Source organism: Mandrillus leucophaeus, unplaced genomic scaffold (genome assembly GCF_000951045.1).
Source record: "Mandrillus leucophaeus isolate KB7577 unplaced genomic scaffold, Mleu.le_1.0 Scaffold1007, whole genome shotgun sequence".
Lineage (NCBI taxonomy): Eukaryota > Metazoa > Chordata > Mammalia > Primates > Cercopithecidae > Mandrillus > Mandrillus leucophaeus.
The window spans coordinates 378,018-395,203 of record NW_012098177.1 but is presented as its reverse complement, the minus strand read 5'-3'; the positions used below and the strand labels follow the sequence as shown (position 1 = coordinate 395,203).

Here is a 17,186-nt window from a genome sequence, read left to right as displayed (position 1 = left end):
CCTCTATCGCATTTAACATGTCAGAAATGTGTTAATGATAAGGTTTTCCATTTGACTGTGTCTTTTTAAGTGAACTCAGTAGAAAAACGGGCAGCAACGTCCATTTGACATGTTTTATTAAGCCTAATGTTCATGTTATGTGCCTACTATAGGAAAATCAATTTTCGAGGGGCTATTTCATGGCTCTACAGTAATCTGGCTTCAAGGACATTACATGGCTGTTCAATGTCAATTATTCTTAAATTTTCATGTTCTAGGAAACACTCCTCAAATGAAATCATTGAGATTTATGAATGCTACCAATCGAAGAGAACAGAAGCATGGATGTTTCATGGAAAAAAAGAGATGTTCTGATCAGTATCAAGTAATAAAGCATAGCATTTCTCTTCCTGTAGCAATTGATGATGAAGAGGATGATGACAGCGTTTTACCTCAACTTCACGTTTCTCCAAAGCTGAAGATTTTCTAGGTGACCTCCCTAAATGAAGTGATGGACAAGCTAGGTTTTCTTTGGAACTCTGACTGCCTAGAAAGGATTGACTTGTTTAGGATTCCTCTGTGATCCAGAAACCTAACAAGATGATCAACAGATTAGCAATTGTGTGTTGCTAGTGATCTACAAAATTTTACTGAATTTACTTACTTTGTTTAATAGAAACTATGTTCCCAGCACTGTTATAAATACTTTACAAATATTAAACTCATTTGATTCACTTAATACTCACAGCAATCTTGTTAAGTAAGAACTATTATTATCGCCAATTTCCAGAGGAGGAAGCTGAGGCAGACAGAGGTAAATTAATTTGCCTGAGGTCACATAACTAGTAAGTATAATCCTCTCTTAAAACTCAGCAATGGTCAACCTTTTAGCTTGATGCTGCATCCTTTTCTGGGTCTTCTCACTAAATGGTAGTTTTCAATGAAAAGTCATTCAGGGAGCCACATTGAAAATGAATAGTTGCCTGATCATAATAGTTGAGTTTATTAATAGTTTTCTAAGTGTCAGATACTGTGCTAAGTGCTTAAAACACAACAACTCCTGTTTGATCCTTAATGTAAGCAATTCCATTAGGAGGTACCACTTGCATTTAAGTGAAAATACTGAGCTGTAGGTGGCTAACAACTTTTCTGTAAATTACATGGCTAATAAATGGAAAACAGGAATTCAAACCTGAATTATCCATCCAGTCATGGAACCCACCTACTGTAGCATGAGGTGTACTGCCTCCCTATTAAGGAGCTAGTCGTTTAAGGAGAGAGGACTAAGGGATAATGATTTTGGCTGACTGTTTTTCTTTTTTCTCCTCTTTGCCATAATAGGCCATCAGCAAGTTTTCTATTAAATGGAATGAGCCACATCACATTTAAACAGATAGATTAGGAGTGTAGTTCATCTATGAGAATTCCCTGACAATAAAAGCCCCTCAAAAAAAGCAGTGTGTTAAACCAGTTCAATAACCCCCATCTCTAGCAAACTATATCCGACCATGACTAACAGCCATGACAATGCCATTACTGTTGACTAAAGAGAGTGGTAGAGTCAACCTTCTTTAAAAAATTTTAAATTTACGGTCAAGTCACATCTAAAATAAAGCTTAAAAAGAGTCATGCTGAAATATGGAGAGGTGGGCTGCAGAGTGGTCTCATGTACCTGACACAGAGATGATCTCACATGAGAAGTACAGTTTAAATATAAATTACCAAGAATATTCTTTTCTACAATTTCCATATTCACCTGCAATGTGATATGCTGTCATCTGATAATGCCTGCATTTTCAAGCCACAATTTTAAACATTTTTTCAAGACTCAAAATACAAATCAATAAATGGAGATCACAAATGAGTTGCAACAGCCAATAATTTTATTATAATCCTATCTTTTCTAGAGATAAAATCATTTATGTTTATTTTATATTTTAGTATTTTTAGAGATTATTTACCTTATTTTATAATTTTAGAAGCAAATAATTTTTATGTGGTTAAAATTTAAATTTTAAATGTAACAAATATTTTTAAATTTAGTGATTCTTATCAAACTACTGATATATTTTCTTTGCTTAGTCTTATAGTTACCATAAGTATAAAATGTATGCAGTAGTCTTCCTTCATCTGAGGGGAAAACATTGCAGAACCCCCAGTGGATGGCAGAAACTACAAACTCTATACATACTATGCTTCTTCCTATACCTGCATTAAAGCTTAATTTATAAATTAGGAGATTTCTAATACTTTATTGTAAGAGCTTGACAACAATAACTAATAATAAAGCAGAACAATTATAACAATATGATGTAATTAAAGTTATGTGAATGTGGTGTCTCTCTCAAAATATCTTCTCATACTGTACTCACCTGGAAGGTGAGTACACCTTCTCTGTGATGCGAGATGATACAATACCTACATAATAAGATGAAGTGTGATGAATAACATAGGCATTGTGACATAGTATTAGGCTACTACTGACCAGAATTTATATTCCTGAATCTCTGCAACTATTCCTCACTTGCAGTAAATGACTTGGTGTCACTCATTTCAGGCGATCCCTTGTTGAAGTCTTTGTATAGGCTCAATGCTTTCTAGCGCAGCACGCTGTCGTCAATCGGAACACGTTTCTGTTCATGTCTTCTACCCATAAATTTAATGCCTTTTCCATTTCAACAAACACTTATCATGCACTGTAGCCATAGCTTTTGCAGTCTGAAGTGAGACAGCAAAACTGGCATGAGTCTCTTTTTCCTTCTTCACAATTTCACAGAGAGAAGATTCATTCTTAGCATAGGTCTTAGTAACCTTATCATTTTTTTTTCTTTATTGAGAGCTTTCTCCTTTTCACTTAAAGAAGCACTTGATGGCTTCTCTTGGGCATATCTGAATTGCTAGCTAGCATCACTACTCTTGTGCTTTGGGGTCCATTGTTAAGGAAAATCAGGGTGACTTCAACACAAGAACTCCGATACCATGACAATCTGATAACTGCAACAGTAAGTCTAATAACTGAGATGGCTACTAAGTGACTAAAGGATGGGCAGCGTTTCCAGTGTGAACATACTGGACAAAGGAATGATTCACGTCCCAGCTGGAATGAAGCAGGACAGTGCAAGATTTCATCAAGCTACTCAAAATGGCATGCAACTTAAAATTTATGAATTGTTTATTTCTGGAATCTTCCATTTAATATTTTCAGATCACAGTTGATCATGGGCAACTTAACCCCTGGAAGCGCAGATAAGTTGGTCTAGGCACTATCAACATTTAAACTGCAAATACAAACGAATTCTTTGTGTGAATTAGACACAAGAAAATGAAACTGATTTCTCACAATTCAACTGTAATCGATATTCTTACAACTCACTGCAAATGACACACCACACAATACGATATAAAATCAATCTTCTCATTTCTGTGAAAGTACCTTTTGTTTGCAGCAGAAAAGGACTGAGGCTTTTTGATACAGTGATTTATGGAACTTAAAATAAAGAATAAGGAGAAGCTCTTAACTGATGGCTTTTCAAAACATAGGAGTCTTTGATTTTATGAAAACAATATATACTTTTCTTAAATTATTGGAAATTATCTCTACTAGAAAAAAGAGCATGGAAATCAGACAACTTAAGGCAATTCCTAGATTTATGAGTTCTACATCATTAGAATTTTGTTGAAACCTTGAATAAGTTGCAAATGAAAACTGGTTTTGAAAGGCTGCCTTAAAACCACTTACATATTACTAAATATTTTGAATTTATTTTTTCGGTAGAGCTCTCTTTGTTTTTTGAATAATATCCTATTTGAGTTCATTTTCAAGGAAAATGTTTCATAATACTTAATAAACTTTAAAATATTTTAAGGTTTAGCAAGATAAGGAATCTATACCATAAGTAGTATTCTCACATAATAATAGGATTTTAAATTCTAGCCACCAAACCTCTGTCCCCTGTAATAACAAAAGTTTGTATGGGCACTCCCTTGTGACCTACTGTCCTTCCCTCAAATCCCCTCTTGTTCAAGGTAAAGAATTTTTGTTGTCTAGAAGACCTCCAAACATTGCAAAAAATGCTCCAATGCCTTTTATGTTGATACAAATGTCTACTAAAGACAGCTATGTGTTCCCAAAAATACTTAATTATAAGTTCGTCTACCTGAGAATTACTTGATATGCTTCTTATAGGAAAGTTTATCTCAGTATTATTTGATATGCTTCATACAGGAAAGTTAGCGAAGAAAGATGAGGTACCAAGCAAATATCCTACATAGAGGGTTGAAACATACACTGACCTCTCTGAAACATACATAATTAATTTATATCATTCAACTCAATTATTAGCATTAACAATGGCAAGAATAAAAATGCATTAACAGTAAGTGGTTAAGAAATTTACAATTAATGTTTGCCAAAAAGTGGATAAAGGACCGATTGTTTGAAATACTTGTTTTTATTTCTGAATCTACAGTTTTACATTTGTCTCTTAAGCTGGGTTCCAATTAAATTTACCGCAAATGACATACAGTATATACAAAGGAAATATTCTCTTTCCTGAGAAAGACTTCTCATTGGTACAAGGGAAGGACTTAGGCATGGTATTAATTACACAAAATTAGAATTTGCATTCCCCTTTTCCATACACAAGGTAGAAAATAACTTATTGCACAGAGGTAAATGATTCACCTGCAGTCACACTGTTGGTAAGTCTCCTGTTTGCAAAAATATCCTATAAATATTTAGGACTACCTATTAACTCAGTAACATCCCCTAAAGCTAGCCCCTTTGCCTCTGTATGTAGTTATGAATCATTTTGTAAACTAAAGGCAGAACTGTAAACAAAAATATTTGTAAACAAAAGGAAACTAGGGAAATATATTAGAAATTAACAAATTTAAGCCACAAATAAACTTATCAAATGTGCTCAATGTTTCTATCTCTGCTAAAATGTCTTGAGGTTGATAGGAAAAGTGTTATGACTGTCCACCTTTTACAGATGAGAAAACCTAAGGCTACAGCATTACCCCAGAGTGACTTACCTGAGAGCACATAGTTTAATTAAAGGGTGGACTTACGATTTTCAAACCCATGTATTTCCCTCTAGATTCCAGAGTCTGGCAATTCATTCCTTATCCACACCGCTTCATTACATAGTCTGGGGACTGACAGAAAGGGAGCAATGTCTGGCCTTCTGAATGTTTACAGTGTTCCGTATGCACTATTTAATTCTATCTTATTCTTTCTTGTGTCTTGGCCATGTCTCCCCAATCTCACTGTAAGTTCTTTGAGAGCATGTGTCATACCTTTGGCCTCTGTGGAACTGTCAACAATTACTAGCACAAAGCCAAGGACTTGTAACTTTTAAAAAATATTTGTTCATTCACTAAGTAGATGCAAAAGTTCTGGGAGGCCTGTTCCAGAAGGGTGGAAAATAATTGTATGGCACAGGCAAATTGGGTTTATCTACTACCCAATTCTGTATTTTTTTATTTCTGTAGAAATTCACTAATTTTCTTTCTTCTATTTTCAAAAAAATATTATAACTGTTCTTTGATGACAGTATCCAGTGTTTTCAATGAAGCAGATGTTCTCAAACATTATTGGTGAGGAACGTAAGCTTTATGGGTATAATTTATCAATATGTAAACATGCTACTTTAAATTGCAATTCCTGTAATTCCAATTGTAGAAATGTTGCCTAAAATAATAATTAGCAGTGTTCACGTGCATACCAAAACTTGTACCTTTGACATGTAAAATTAGGAAATAACCGAAATATTAGCTATAATCCAAGCTTTCAGACTCTTGAAACAGTATGCAGGTGAGCCAAGCCAGCTCTTTTTTCTCTAAAAAACTTTCAAATAATTGAAAAATGTTTCTATATTTTGTACTGTTTTCATTATATTAACAACATCAGTTTCTTCTTCCATTCATGCAAATTAGTTTTAGCCTATGAATGAGTCACATACCTTTATTACATGATGCTTTTCTTGGAACACAGGAATCTTAAACATTTGGCACCAATATGTTGTATCTTTGTTTGGGATGGGGACCTGTCTTAATAAAAAGGGGAGGAAGACACAAAGTCACCTTCTCTTAACATGCGCCTGAATACAATAATGTAAGCAAAAATGTTCATATACACTTTGAATAAGCCCATCCCTATAATCATAAAACCTGAAAACACTTACGTCCTGATTTACCAGATCAAAGTACTGTAAGGCTGCAGACAGCACACTGGTTTTCTCAGGATTCAATAACCGCAAACTCTTGGTGCCCCTATTGGAGTCATGGTACTTGGGACCAGCTTCTCCTGCATCTTCATGGTGGTAGGCCCAGATCACTCTCACAGTGCTATCCTGGGGATCAGACATGGGCATGGTTAGGTCTCATGAGAGCACTTTCTTTACCACTGAGTTGAATTTAAAGAACTCTATTGTAAACAAGATATAGAAGTGAAGAAAAGACAACAATGACATTTGGAGTTCTCAACATGGTCTCTAATATTAATTGCACAAATTTGATTAATTCATTAAGGATCCAAATATATGAGTCACTTTTTGGAAGGAATCATCTCTCAGCATGCAAGATTATGTGTTCCAAAACATACTGAAGGACAATTGACTCAGTAATTACACTTTTAAGTATATGACAACAATAAATCATTGTCATGCCAAAACTTTAAACTTGCAACTGGTAGCTTCTAAACAAATATTCTTGTTCAGCAGCAGAGACTTTGGAAAATTAAATGCCATGGAATATTTTAGGGAAAAATAAATTAATACAATAAAAATTAAAGTTACCTAAGACTTTTCCTTTCACAGTAGATGTTTTCCTAAGCACTAGCCTAGTCATACATATAAATTTACAGAAAGTATAAATATAGAAGGATTTCTAATTCTGGATTTTTAAATTACACTACCGTTAATCTATAGTCATTTTATGAATCCGGGGAATTTCCTAAGGACTGGTTTACCGCAACTACGGAAAGTACTGTCAGATGAAATTGGTTTCCATTGAGCAACCAAGAGAGACTGCCCAAAGGGCTATGGGGTAGGGAGGGTTTGAGGGGTGTAAAGAAATTGTTCAATCTTCCCACAGATAAAGGTGTTTTTGCCAGATCTTTGTAATAAGAACTCCCAAAGGGCTATGGGGTAGGGAGGGTTTGAGGGGTGTAAAGAAATTGTTCAATCTTCCCACAGATAAAGGTGTTTTTGCCAGATCTTTGTAATAAGAACTTTGAAAATAAATAATAAAGCAAAAGCTATTTATTTTAAACGTTCTCTTTGCTATATTCTTTCTTAATAAGTCAAATGACTATAATTATTATTCCAATTAAAGTATAATTGCACTGTATATTGCATAAAAAGTAATCCCTCTCTTTGCATGCATTTTTTCTGCCTCGTTTACTCTTTATGCTGAATGTTAATCAGAACTGCTTCATACTTTTACATTCCCATTTTTGAAGCTTTAATCTACAAAAAAAGGTAATTGTATTGGTCTATACAAAATAAAATTAATCCAAGCAATTCATGGACATTTCTGAAGTATTACATATCTTCTAAATATTTAATTTGAATGCACATAAAGATATTAATTTTTGCATGAAGTCTGAAAATAAGAAATCTCATTTAATGTGCCAGTGGGCAAATATAATCAGCCACCTATTCATCTTGATTTTAGAAATTTACAAAGATGAGTCCATTACAAATCAGATGAATTATATCCTAATATTCAGATTCATAATTCTTTCTTGTGTAATGCATTTCTTCAAACATTTATCTGTTGTGTATTTTCAAACTTTATGGAGAAGAAACCAAAATGTATTTATGGCTAAATCATACAAATTTTAAAGGGATCTTCAGAATGTTAAACTCACACAAAAAATGGATTTTATTGAAATTTATAGTCATACATTTTTGGCTTCTAAAAAAAAGTAAAAAAGAAAAAACTAAAAAAAAAAAAAAGATTTCAAAAATATTACAAAAAAGACTATATGACTTATTTCTCTTATTCTTTAAAGTGCTTCACAAGTGTAAATATACAATTTTTTCATGCATGCATTCACTCATAGATGCCTTACCGTTATACTCTTGTCATTTATGTCACATGTATGCAGCTCTCTGGTAAATTCAATTATTGTGTGTGTGCTATTTTCCATGGCATATTCTAGACGGTAATCTTGCTGAGTATCTTTTTTCAACTCTCTATTTGCATTTGTAAAATAATCCTGTGGAAAATATGGAAAAGAAAAATCAGGATACCTAAATACAGACAGAAAAGAATTTATAGGACCTTTATAAACAAAGTTTTGTTATCTAGAGTTATTTTATAAATCCCAGGAATTTCCAAGAGGCTGGAGTACTCCAATTGGGGAATCAGGTCCCTGGGAAACTAGTCCATCTTTGAACTTCTGACCTTTCAGGAAAGCATAGTGTAGATTGATAATATCATTGAGCATCAAGAGATGGAATGAATGAACATTTGATACTATCGTGTGCCTTTCCTTCCTTGTAAAAATTAAAAGAGGGACTATAGCACTATGGAATGTCTTACCGCAAAGTTAGCATGTATACAAAAAAAGTTTAACAGCTAGTTAGCAGCAAAGCCAGAATCGGCCCTAAGGTCATCACTCTTTCCATTACAACTCCTGGTGGAACCCCACTTCACCGTTCACAAGAGCAAAGAGATGTGGGCAAGTGCGGATTATAGGTTGTTTCAATATGACTGTTAATGGCATATTCTTAATAAAATGCAATGGGAAATATGCAAAGAAACAAAACTAGTTGAATTACACGATATCGAAAAACTAGGGAAGCTTTGTTTTGGGGGAGTAGCCATAATTTGCGTACTAAACTTCTTCAACGGTGTACCTATCACTTCTTTTTGAGACGGAGTCTGGCTCTGTCACCCAGGTTGGAGTGCAGTGGTGCGACCTCTGCTCACTACAACCTCCACCTCCCGGGTTCACGTCATTCTCCCGAGTAGCTGGGGCCACAGGCGCCTGCCACCACGCCTGGCTAATTTTTAAATATTTTTAATAGAGACAGGGTTTCACCGTGTTAGCCAGAATGGTCTCAATCTCCTGACCTCGTGATCCACCCATCTCAGCCTCCCAAAGTGCTGGGATTACCGGTGTGAGCCACCGCGCCCGGCCAGTGTACCTATCACTTCTGGGAGGCAGACCAGTGCAGCGGAGAGAACATGGGATTAGGAAGAAAATGACTAGGATGTGACTCCCAGCTGTACTCTTAAACAGCCTTGAAGAATTGTTGAAGTAAAACTCTGAAAGCTTTAGTTTTAACATTTCTAAAATGGGGATAATATATACCTATTTTATAGATTTTGAAAAATAAACAAATGAGATAGCATGGGCAGGGGCATAACTGCCTACATGGTTAGCGCCCATTCGATACATATTTTCTCCTTTGCACCATAGTTTGGTTTTATCCCCAAAATATCTTCTTATGCCTTTTACCATTCGCCTACTCTGTTGAGTCATCAAAATCACAGTATTAATTTTTGTCACTTATAAAAGACACAAAATTTGCCTTAATGACAGCCTTTCTGTTTTTCAGTACCTAATGATATTTTATTTTTGAGAAGTTGTACAGTTGATTTAGAATATACATGCTGAAACATAATTATAATTACTTTTACTAACAGTAAAATTGTATTTGAAGAACTGATTGCTATGTTTGACTGAGAAAATGCAATATACAAGACAAAACCTCACATTGTCTATAAAAGTCATACTCAAATAAATGGCATTTGGCATTTTTATTCCTAGCACCTTTGTACGGTAATTATCAAGTATGCATGTATTTCCCATCCAGGGTGCCACATCTAGATTTTCTTTAGTATGTTAAAATCCCAAATTATTGGCAATGCAGAGTCTAACTCACCTTTCTTCACAATGTTAACAATAACTACAGCTTCTTATATGCACCAGGCCCTGTTTACACCTGTTACATGTATTAACTAAACTAATCTTCAAATCAAATCTATTAGATAAAACTATTTTTCTATTTTACAGATGAAGATATCAAAGAACAAAGAGGCTAAGTGACTTGCCCAGGATTTACAGCTGGTAAATGGAAAGGCAGGATTCAAACCCTGGCACTCTGGCCCCAGAGTCTGGATCCTTTTTCACTCATCTACAGTGCTGGCATAGGATGGGTACATTTATTTTTGTTTATTTTTTCTGTCTCCAGAAATTAGCTATGTCAGATTTTCACATAAAATGTTACTTTTCTTCTGCCAAAGTTGAGGTTTGTCAAAATTCTTATTTTGAGAACTGGGTTGCAATTGTGAAAGCAATTTAAATGAAATACTCCTGTGAATCTGTGATTTTCCCATTTTTCATCACATAGATTTTCAATATGTAAATGAAATAACAATGTCTGTAGACAACGAGAAATTTCGATTAGTTAATTGTGCCTTTTCACTGAACTCATACTTCATTACATGATCCAAGCAATCAGTTTTTGCAATACAATACAAACTGTAATCAGTTCAAAGAGTAGAATAATTATCCGACTCTTGCAAATATGTTTCCAAAACCATTATTTCCACAAAATATCCAGTTGGTTTGCCAATTTTCCACTCATTCTATTTCCACTCAACAATAGCAACTCCTTCCAGCTATTCCACCTTTTTCTGGCTTTTCAGATAACTCAGTTATTAGAAAATGAGAGAAACTTTGCTCAACTTATATTGATGACCCCTTGCGCCATCTGCCCTGTGTAATCAAATGAGTGCTTAATATTTAGAAAAGACAGCTGTCAATTATTTCAAAGTTCTGAACTCCTGGAAAAATGCAGTTGTCTGAAAGAAGCTCATATCTTCAACATTCCTGAAGGAAAATATGGTTGGATCTTATTTTAAATAAAATTTAAATATGAACTAACCTAACCACCATGGTAATTCCACTATAATTTTTCTCACAGGCTGGACGCAGTGGCTCATGCCTGTAATCCCAGCAATTTGAGAGGCCGAGGGGGTTGGATCACCTGAGGTTAGGAGTTTGAGACCAGCCTGGCCAACATGGTGAAACCCTGTCTCTGCTAAAAATACAAAAACTAGCTGGACGTGGTGGCAGGTGCCTGTAATCACAACTACACAGGAGACTGAGCTGAGGCAGGAGAATTGCTTGAACGTGGGAGGCAGAGGTTGCAGTGAGCCAAGTCTGCGTCATTGCACTCCAGCCTGGGTGACAAAAGCAAAACTTCATCTCAAAAAAAAAAAAATTTTTTTTCACATTTTCTAACTTTGAGGTCCTATTTTGGAGGCAGATCTTCAGATTTGATTACAATACACCTTAGTTATCCAAATAATATTATTATTTAACATGTTTACTTCAGCTGGGCCCTTCTAATGGCTGGCAATCCATGTTAATCTCTTGCTATTTTCTGAAGACACCTCCCAAAACAAATATTCTAAACCTTCTCTATGCAAGATTCTGACATTTCCCCACCCTCAGCTTGTGCTTACACATCTCAGTTTATTGAGAGAATTTCAGTTATGAGATATGAGAGCTCCCATTTTCATTCTTTTTATCCTAAAAAATATCTACTTCATGGAATAAAAATAACAATAATGATTTTAAAAGAAAGCAGAAAAAGAGAAAAAAAATATAGAGAAGATGGAATAAATAGAAAATAGATGTCAATGAAACATCACAATAGATTCTACAGACACTAAAAGGTTAATAATATTATGCTTATCTTGAAGCCAAATAATTGGATACTTTAGATGAGAAACAAAGTCCTGACAAGACAAAAACCAGCCAAACTCATTCAGAATAACAGAGGTACTCTGAATAGCCCTATAATCTACTCATGGGTAAAGACCTTCCTAAGAAAATTCTAGGCCAAGATGCTTTCACTGGGAATTTTACCAAATATTTAAGGAAGAGGTAATACCAACTGTTCACAAATTCTTCTAGAAAATGAAAGAGGACAGAACACTTCCTAACTTTCTTTCTTTCTTTTTTTTTTTTGAGACAGAATTTCACTCTTGTTGCCCAGTCTGGAGTGCTGGAGTGCAATGGCATGATCTCAGCTTGGCACGATCTCAGTTTACCGCAACCTCCACCTGCCGGGTTCCTAATGCTTTTTTTTTATACCAGCATTATTTTGTCACCAAAATTAAAGACACTACCAAAAAAATTACACACCATATTACTCATGGACCTAGCTGTGTATTTCCTTAAATATAGAAATAAAAATACTTCTTAGCAAATAGAAGCCAGCAACATACAAAAAGAATAATACAGCATGATTGTGCAGAATTGTCTTAACATTAGAAAATCAATCAATACGACTTAGCACATCAAAAGTCTAAAAAAGAAAAACCATATGATGAACCCAATAAATGCAGGAAAAAACCAGTTGATAACATTCATTCACTGCAGAATGTCTCAGTAAACTAGCAATAGAAGGGCACTTCTTCAGCCCTTTAAAGGGCACCTATAAAAAACCTACAGCTAACATACTTGATGATAAAAGACTGAATTCTTCCCCTTAAGTTTAGGAACAAGTCCGAGAAACAAAGCAAGGCACATTCTCCACATGGAAAGCCCTACAGTGATTGTCCACCTTGAACAGCTTATTTCTGTTATTCCCTGGCTCTATTTTCACCTCCCATCCCCTAACTAAGGACCTCAAAGTTCTGTCCTTAAAATTATATTTCTGTCTTCATATTTCACCATTTGGGAATCTCATCTGCTCCAACAGTTACAAATCATTACCTTTATTCAGTATCACATATTCAAAAGTCTTTTTCACTTGGAAGTCTTATTGTCATTTCAAATGCAATAGATCCAAAGTTGTATTCATATTTTACTTGTGTTCCTAAATTTCTTTAATTATACTGCCATTCTCCTAGCTATCTAAATTCAAAACTGTAGTCTTTATTTTTTTTTTCTTTTTTGAGACAGGGTCTCACTCTGTCATCCAGGCTGGAGTACAGTGGTGGAAACACAGCTCACTGCAGCCTCATCCTCCTGGTTTCAATTTTATTTCTTGTAGAGACGAGTTTTCACCATGTTGCCGAGGCTGGTCTCAAACTCTTGAGCTCAAGTGATCTGCCTGCCTCAGCATCCCAAAATTCTGGGATCATAAGTGTAAGCCACCATGCCCAACCTGTAGTTTTCTATCACTTCTTTCCTGTGACTCACATCTCCACACGTAGCCCCTGCTTCTATCAAGTCTTCCTTTGAAAATGAACCTACCTTTTATTTCTATTTCATTTTGACTTCTCCTATCTCCCACAGTCTAAATTTACATACTCTGTCATAGTCTTCCTTGAAAAATCACTCTCAGCATGTCACTGCATTGTATTCAACTGTATGCAGTACAAAGTCTGTAATTTAGAGTCCAGGTTTCCTCACATTGAGCCTAACCTGGCTTTCCAGGTTACCTATTATCAATCTCACCACAGCACCTGTACTAATTGCTCCCTTCAATTACTCTGCCTTTTCCCAGCTCTTTGCTTTTGTTCACATTCTTCTTTCCTATCCCCCCCACCCCACTCTCTTCATTCAACTAAGATATACTCTTCACTAACTCCACCTACTGAATCTCTTTTTTCTGCTGAGGCTCATGCTTCTATTTCCCCTATGAAGTTTTCCTTGATCATTCCAACCAGAAGTGATGATTCCCTCTCTGAATCCCTATTCCTCTATTTACATTCCTATGTAGCATGCAATCTATTCTAGGCATTGCCTTATCTTCTCAACCATGTGATAATTGCCTAGAATTAAAAAGTTAATCTGAGTATTTCAGTTATAAAGTTGTGCCTTTAGAATATTTATTTACACTGTCAATGGAACAAAAAAAGGGGGGGAAGAAAATTATTTTCCCATTTGCTCTTAATTATATTTACACATGGTTAAGACCGGATATGGAATGTGTTTAACCAGATGCTAGAATGAGTTTAGGTCTGTATGATCTGCCATACAGACACATCTGGCACTGAAATCTGGGAATGTTATTGTGACCTTTTAGCTGCTTCATGCACATGAATCTTAGGAGGCTGACATTAGTATTCAGAAAAAAGAGTTTATACATGCAACAACTATTTTAAATCCTTTTACACAAGGAGATAATACCCTACCTATTTTAAGTAAATAAGAAAAAAGAATAGATCTAAGAGGGAGAAGTCACGTTTCAGAAGGAATTCTGATGTTAATTTACATCCTCAATACCCAACGCAGTGACTGGCATGTTGAAGATGCTCAAGAAATACATGCACATACTTTGAAAAGGAGCGTCCTGCTTTTCTTTCTGTTAAATCTAAATAAGGAGATAATTTTGAAAGTAAAAGATAAAACACAAGAACCTATCATCTGATATTCACGGCTTTGTGGTACAGAAATAGTTTAACTTAATGGGACCAAAGTATTCCCCAGTAGTACCTTATTTCTTCTGTCCGTATTAAGAAAATACATGGACTGTAATCAAACACAGCTTTAATGCTGTCAATATTATACAAAAGAAGTGGTATATTGGCCAAACTTAAAAGCACAATTAAATGAAGTAAAAGAAGAGAAAAAGGCAAAACAAAAACAAAAACAAAAAAAACCCACCAAAAAACAACAACAAAAAAACCAAAACTGGAATCCTAAACTTCATAGCATTCAACTATTCTTGCCTGGAGGATGAAAAGCAGAAAAGAAAAGAGGGAAACAGAAGGAGAAAAACAAAGCAAGCCACTGAAAGAATAGTCAGCAATAAAACCATCAGTCTTGAACCAGATTTAGATTGGTTAAAGCTGACAACAAGTGTTAAATGAGTTTAAGTTTCCTGACAGTCTGACAAAAGGATAAATGTTATTCAAGTGGATAATCAATGGATATGTTATTGTGTTACCATCATCCTCTAGGAAAAATACTAGAGAATGAAACAGACACAGTAAAACACTGACCAATTAAGAGTTCAAACACAGGTAAAGTCACTTAAAAGTTGATATTCACAAAACCATACTGGATAGTACTTAGGAGATATTTAAGAAAACTTCCTAGATCATTTTCACTACATCTGATTTCACCTTTAGAATTAGAACTAAATGACATTCTCACCCACTCCTCATTTTATTTAGCGAATAGAATCAAATGCAGCCCTTATATGCACTCATGGTAAAGGCCATTCCTCAGCTATCTTCCTACGGTGCTTTATATTCCAGGATTTTAGAAATAAAAATAGAAATGTTGATCACTGTGCACTCTAATTATTGTGGCCTGATATCACAGTCATTATAAAAATGTAATTGTATAATATATGTATTTAACATATCATATATGTATCATAAATATACAATATTGACAAAAGTCACTCCAATTAAGAATCATTAAAATTAGGCTTTATGTGGGTAAGAAGGATGGAGAGGATTCAGAGAATCATGATTCTGCATAAATTTTGTAAGAATTTAAGAAAAAACATGTAGATTTTTTAAAAATGTAAATATAAAAGCTGATACACACAAGTCATTCTCACATTTATACAGTATTAATTATCTGCAAAGTGAAATATACTTGAGGTAATGTTATTCTATACAAATGGCTTTATGTGGCTCTCAATCATATTCTAATTCAAATACTTTGATTTAGATCAGTTTCAATATGAATCATCACTGAGGTATGATTTTTGGTTTTGTGATTATGTTGATTATGTATTTAGCTTGTTTATACATTTTTAGATAAAAATTACTTGTTACACCTGAAAATATGAGTCAATAATTAAATTCCAATAATAAAGCTAATTTTCAGTTGTTCCATAGACTATTACTCCTGAAACACGTTGTCACAAGATATTTTTTCTTTTGAACACTTCGTGCTTTGAAAAACGTATGAAATATATACTTGAGGTTTTGAAATGCTGTGTAGCAACAGCAACATAAATTGCCATCAGAAGCTGGTGGTAAGTTGACATCTATTATTTAGCATGATAGCATGAGTACTTGCTGTCACTTTCAAACTGAGATAACATATACCAAAAAACCTTGCTATGACCTCTTGTTTAAAAGTATGATGACACAGATGTTAAATTGATTCTCACTCATTGTTAGTCTATTTTTCTCTCAAATAAAATCTGTGACTGGTGCTGTGTTACACAGGAGGAAGTAAAAACTCTTATGGGTGTAATGAAAGATATGAATAGACCTTGGCTGAGCTTGGAAAACTGAATGTAAGCACAGCTGCAGGGAGATTCTTGAGAAAAATGTTACCATCTATCATCATTTTCTTCAACAGGTGCTTGTAGTTTTTCTTTTTCTAAATCTCAAAAGCCTCGTTACTTCAAACATTTGTTTATAATATTAATTTCTATAATAAGTATTATGGTGGTTTAATAATATTGATAGTATAATAATAAATATTTTGTATTAAAGGGAATCTTTGATCCTAAAATATCATCGAGCTGTATAAACAAATTATATAAACACAATCTTCAGAGTTCAATATAAGCTGATCTTAATAAGTTATTTCTTCACTAATCTTAGAAATTTAAGTGGAATGTCAAAATAGAAGGTGCTTACCTTTTAGAAACCACTTCAGATAAAGCTGAAACTGTCTGTGTCTAATAAGGGATCTGTTAAATACCTACCAAAATGCCAAAATATGAACGCTGTAGCTAGTGTTCCAATGAGAAAGAGGCCCACTTGAGCAACCTGTTTGTTCTTTAAGTTGTTGTTCACCTAACAACAAACATCCTCAATTTTCTCCCATGCCAACTGTCTCATTTCAGTTGTCACATAGGATAATGTAATACCTTGCTATAAATATAGAATCATGAAAGATACAGAATAAAATCAAATTTTTGACTCTTCATTTGGAATAATATATTTCAGTGGAAAAAACAATTTCAGACTACACCATGCGAGTAAGATGCTATTTTGCCTTCATCCTATCCTTCATCCTATCACCGTAATTTTTAAAACATTTGGATGATGGCCGGGCACAGTGGCTCACACTTGTAATCCCAGCACTTTGGGAGGCCAAGGCGGGTGGATCACCTGAGGTCAGGGGTTTGAGGCCAGCCTGGCCAACATAGTGAAACCCCATCTCTACTAAAAATACAAAAATTAGCTGGTCGTGGTGGTGTGCGCCTGTAATCCCAGCTCCTCAGTGGGGTGAGGCAGTAGAATCACTTGAACCCAGGAGGTGGAGGTTGCAGTAAGCTGAGATCATGCCACTGCAGTCCAACCTAGGT

At 34.8% G+C, this 17,186-nt stretch overlaps 1 protein-coding gene across 1 annotated transcript in view; it reads right to left on the bottom strand.

Annotated features, from left to right (window-relative positions):
* Window positions 1-8,494, bottom strand: part of MOXD1 (monooxygenase, DBH-like 1) — an 89,244-nt gene extending 80,750 nt beyond the window's left edge. The window contains exons 1-3 of the mRNA XM_011974132.1: window positions 8,060-8,494; window positions 6,168-6,335; window positions 5,946-6,029 (exon numbers count right to left, since the gene is read on the bottom strand). Coding sequence (XP_011829522.1) covers window positions 5,946-6,029; window positions 6,168-6,335; window positions 8,060-8,137 — 330 coding nt within the window. The 5' untranslated portion in view covers window positions 8,138-8,494. The remainder of the gene's footprint in view (window positions 1-5,945; window positions 6,030-6,167; window positions 6,336-8,059) is intronic.
* Window positions 8,495-17,186: the final 8,692 nt, after the last annotated feature.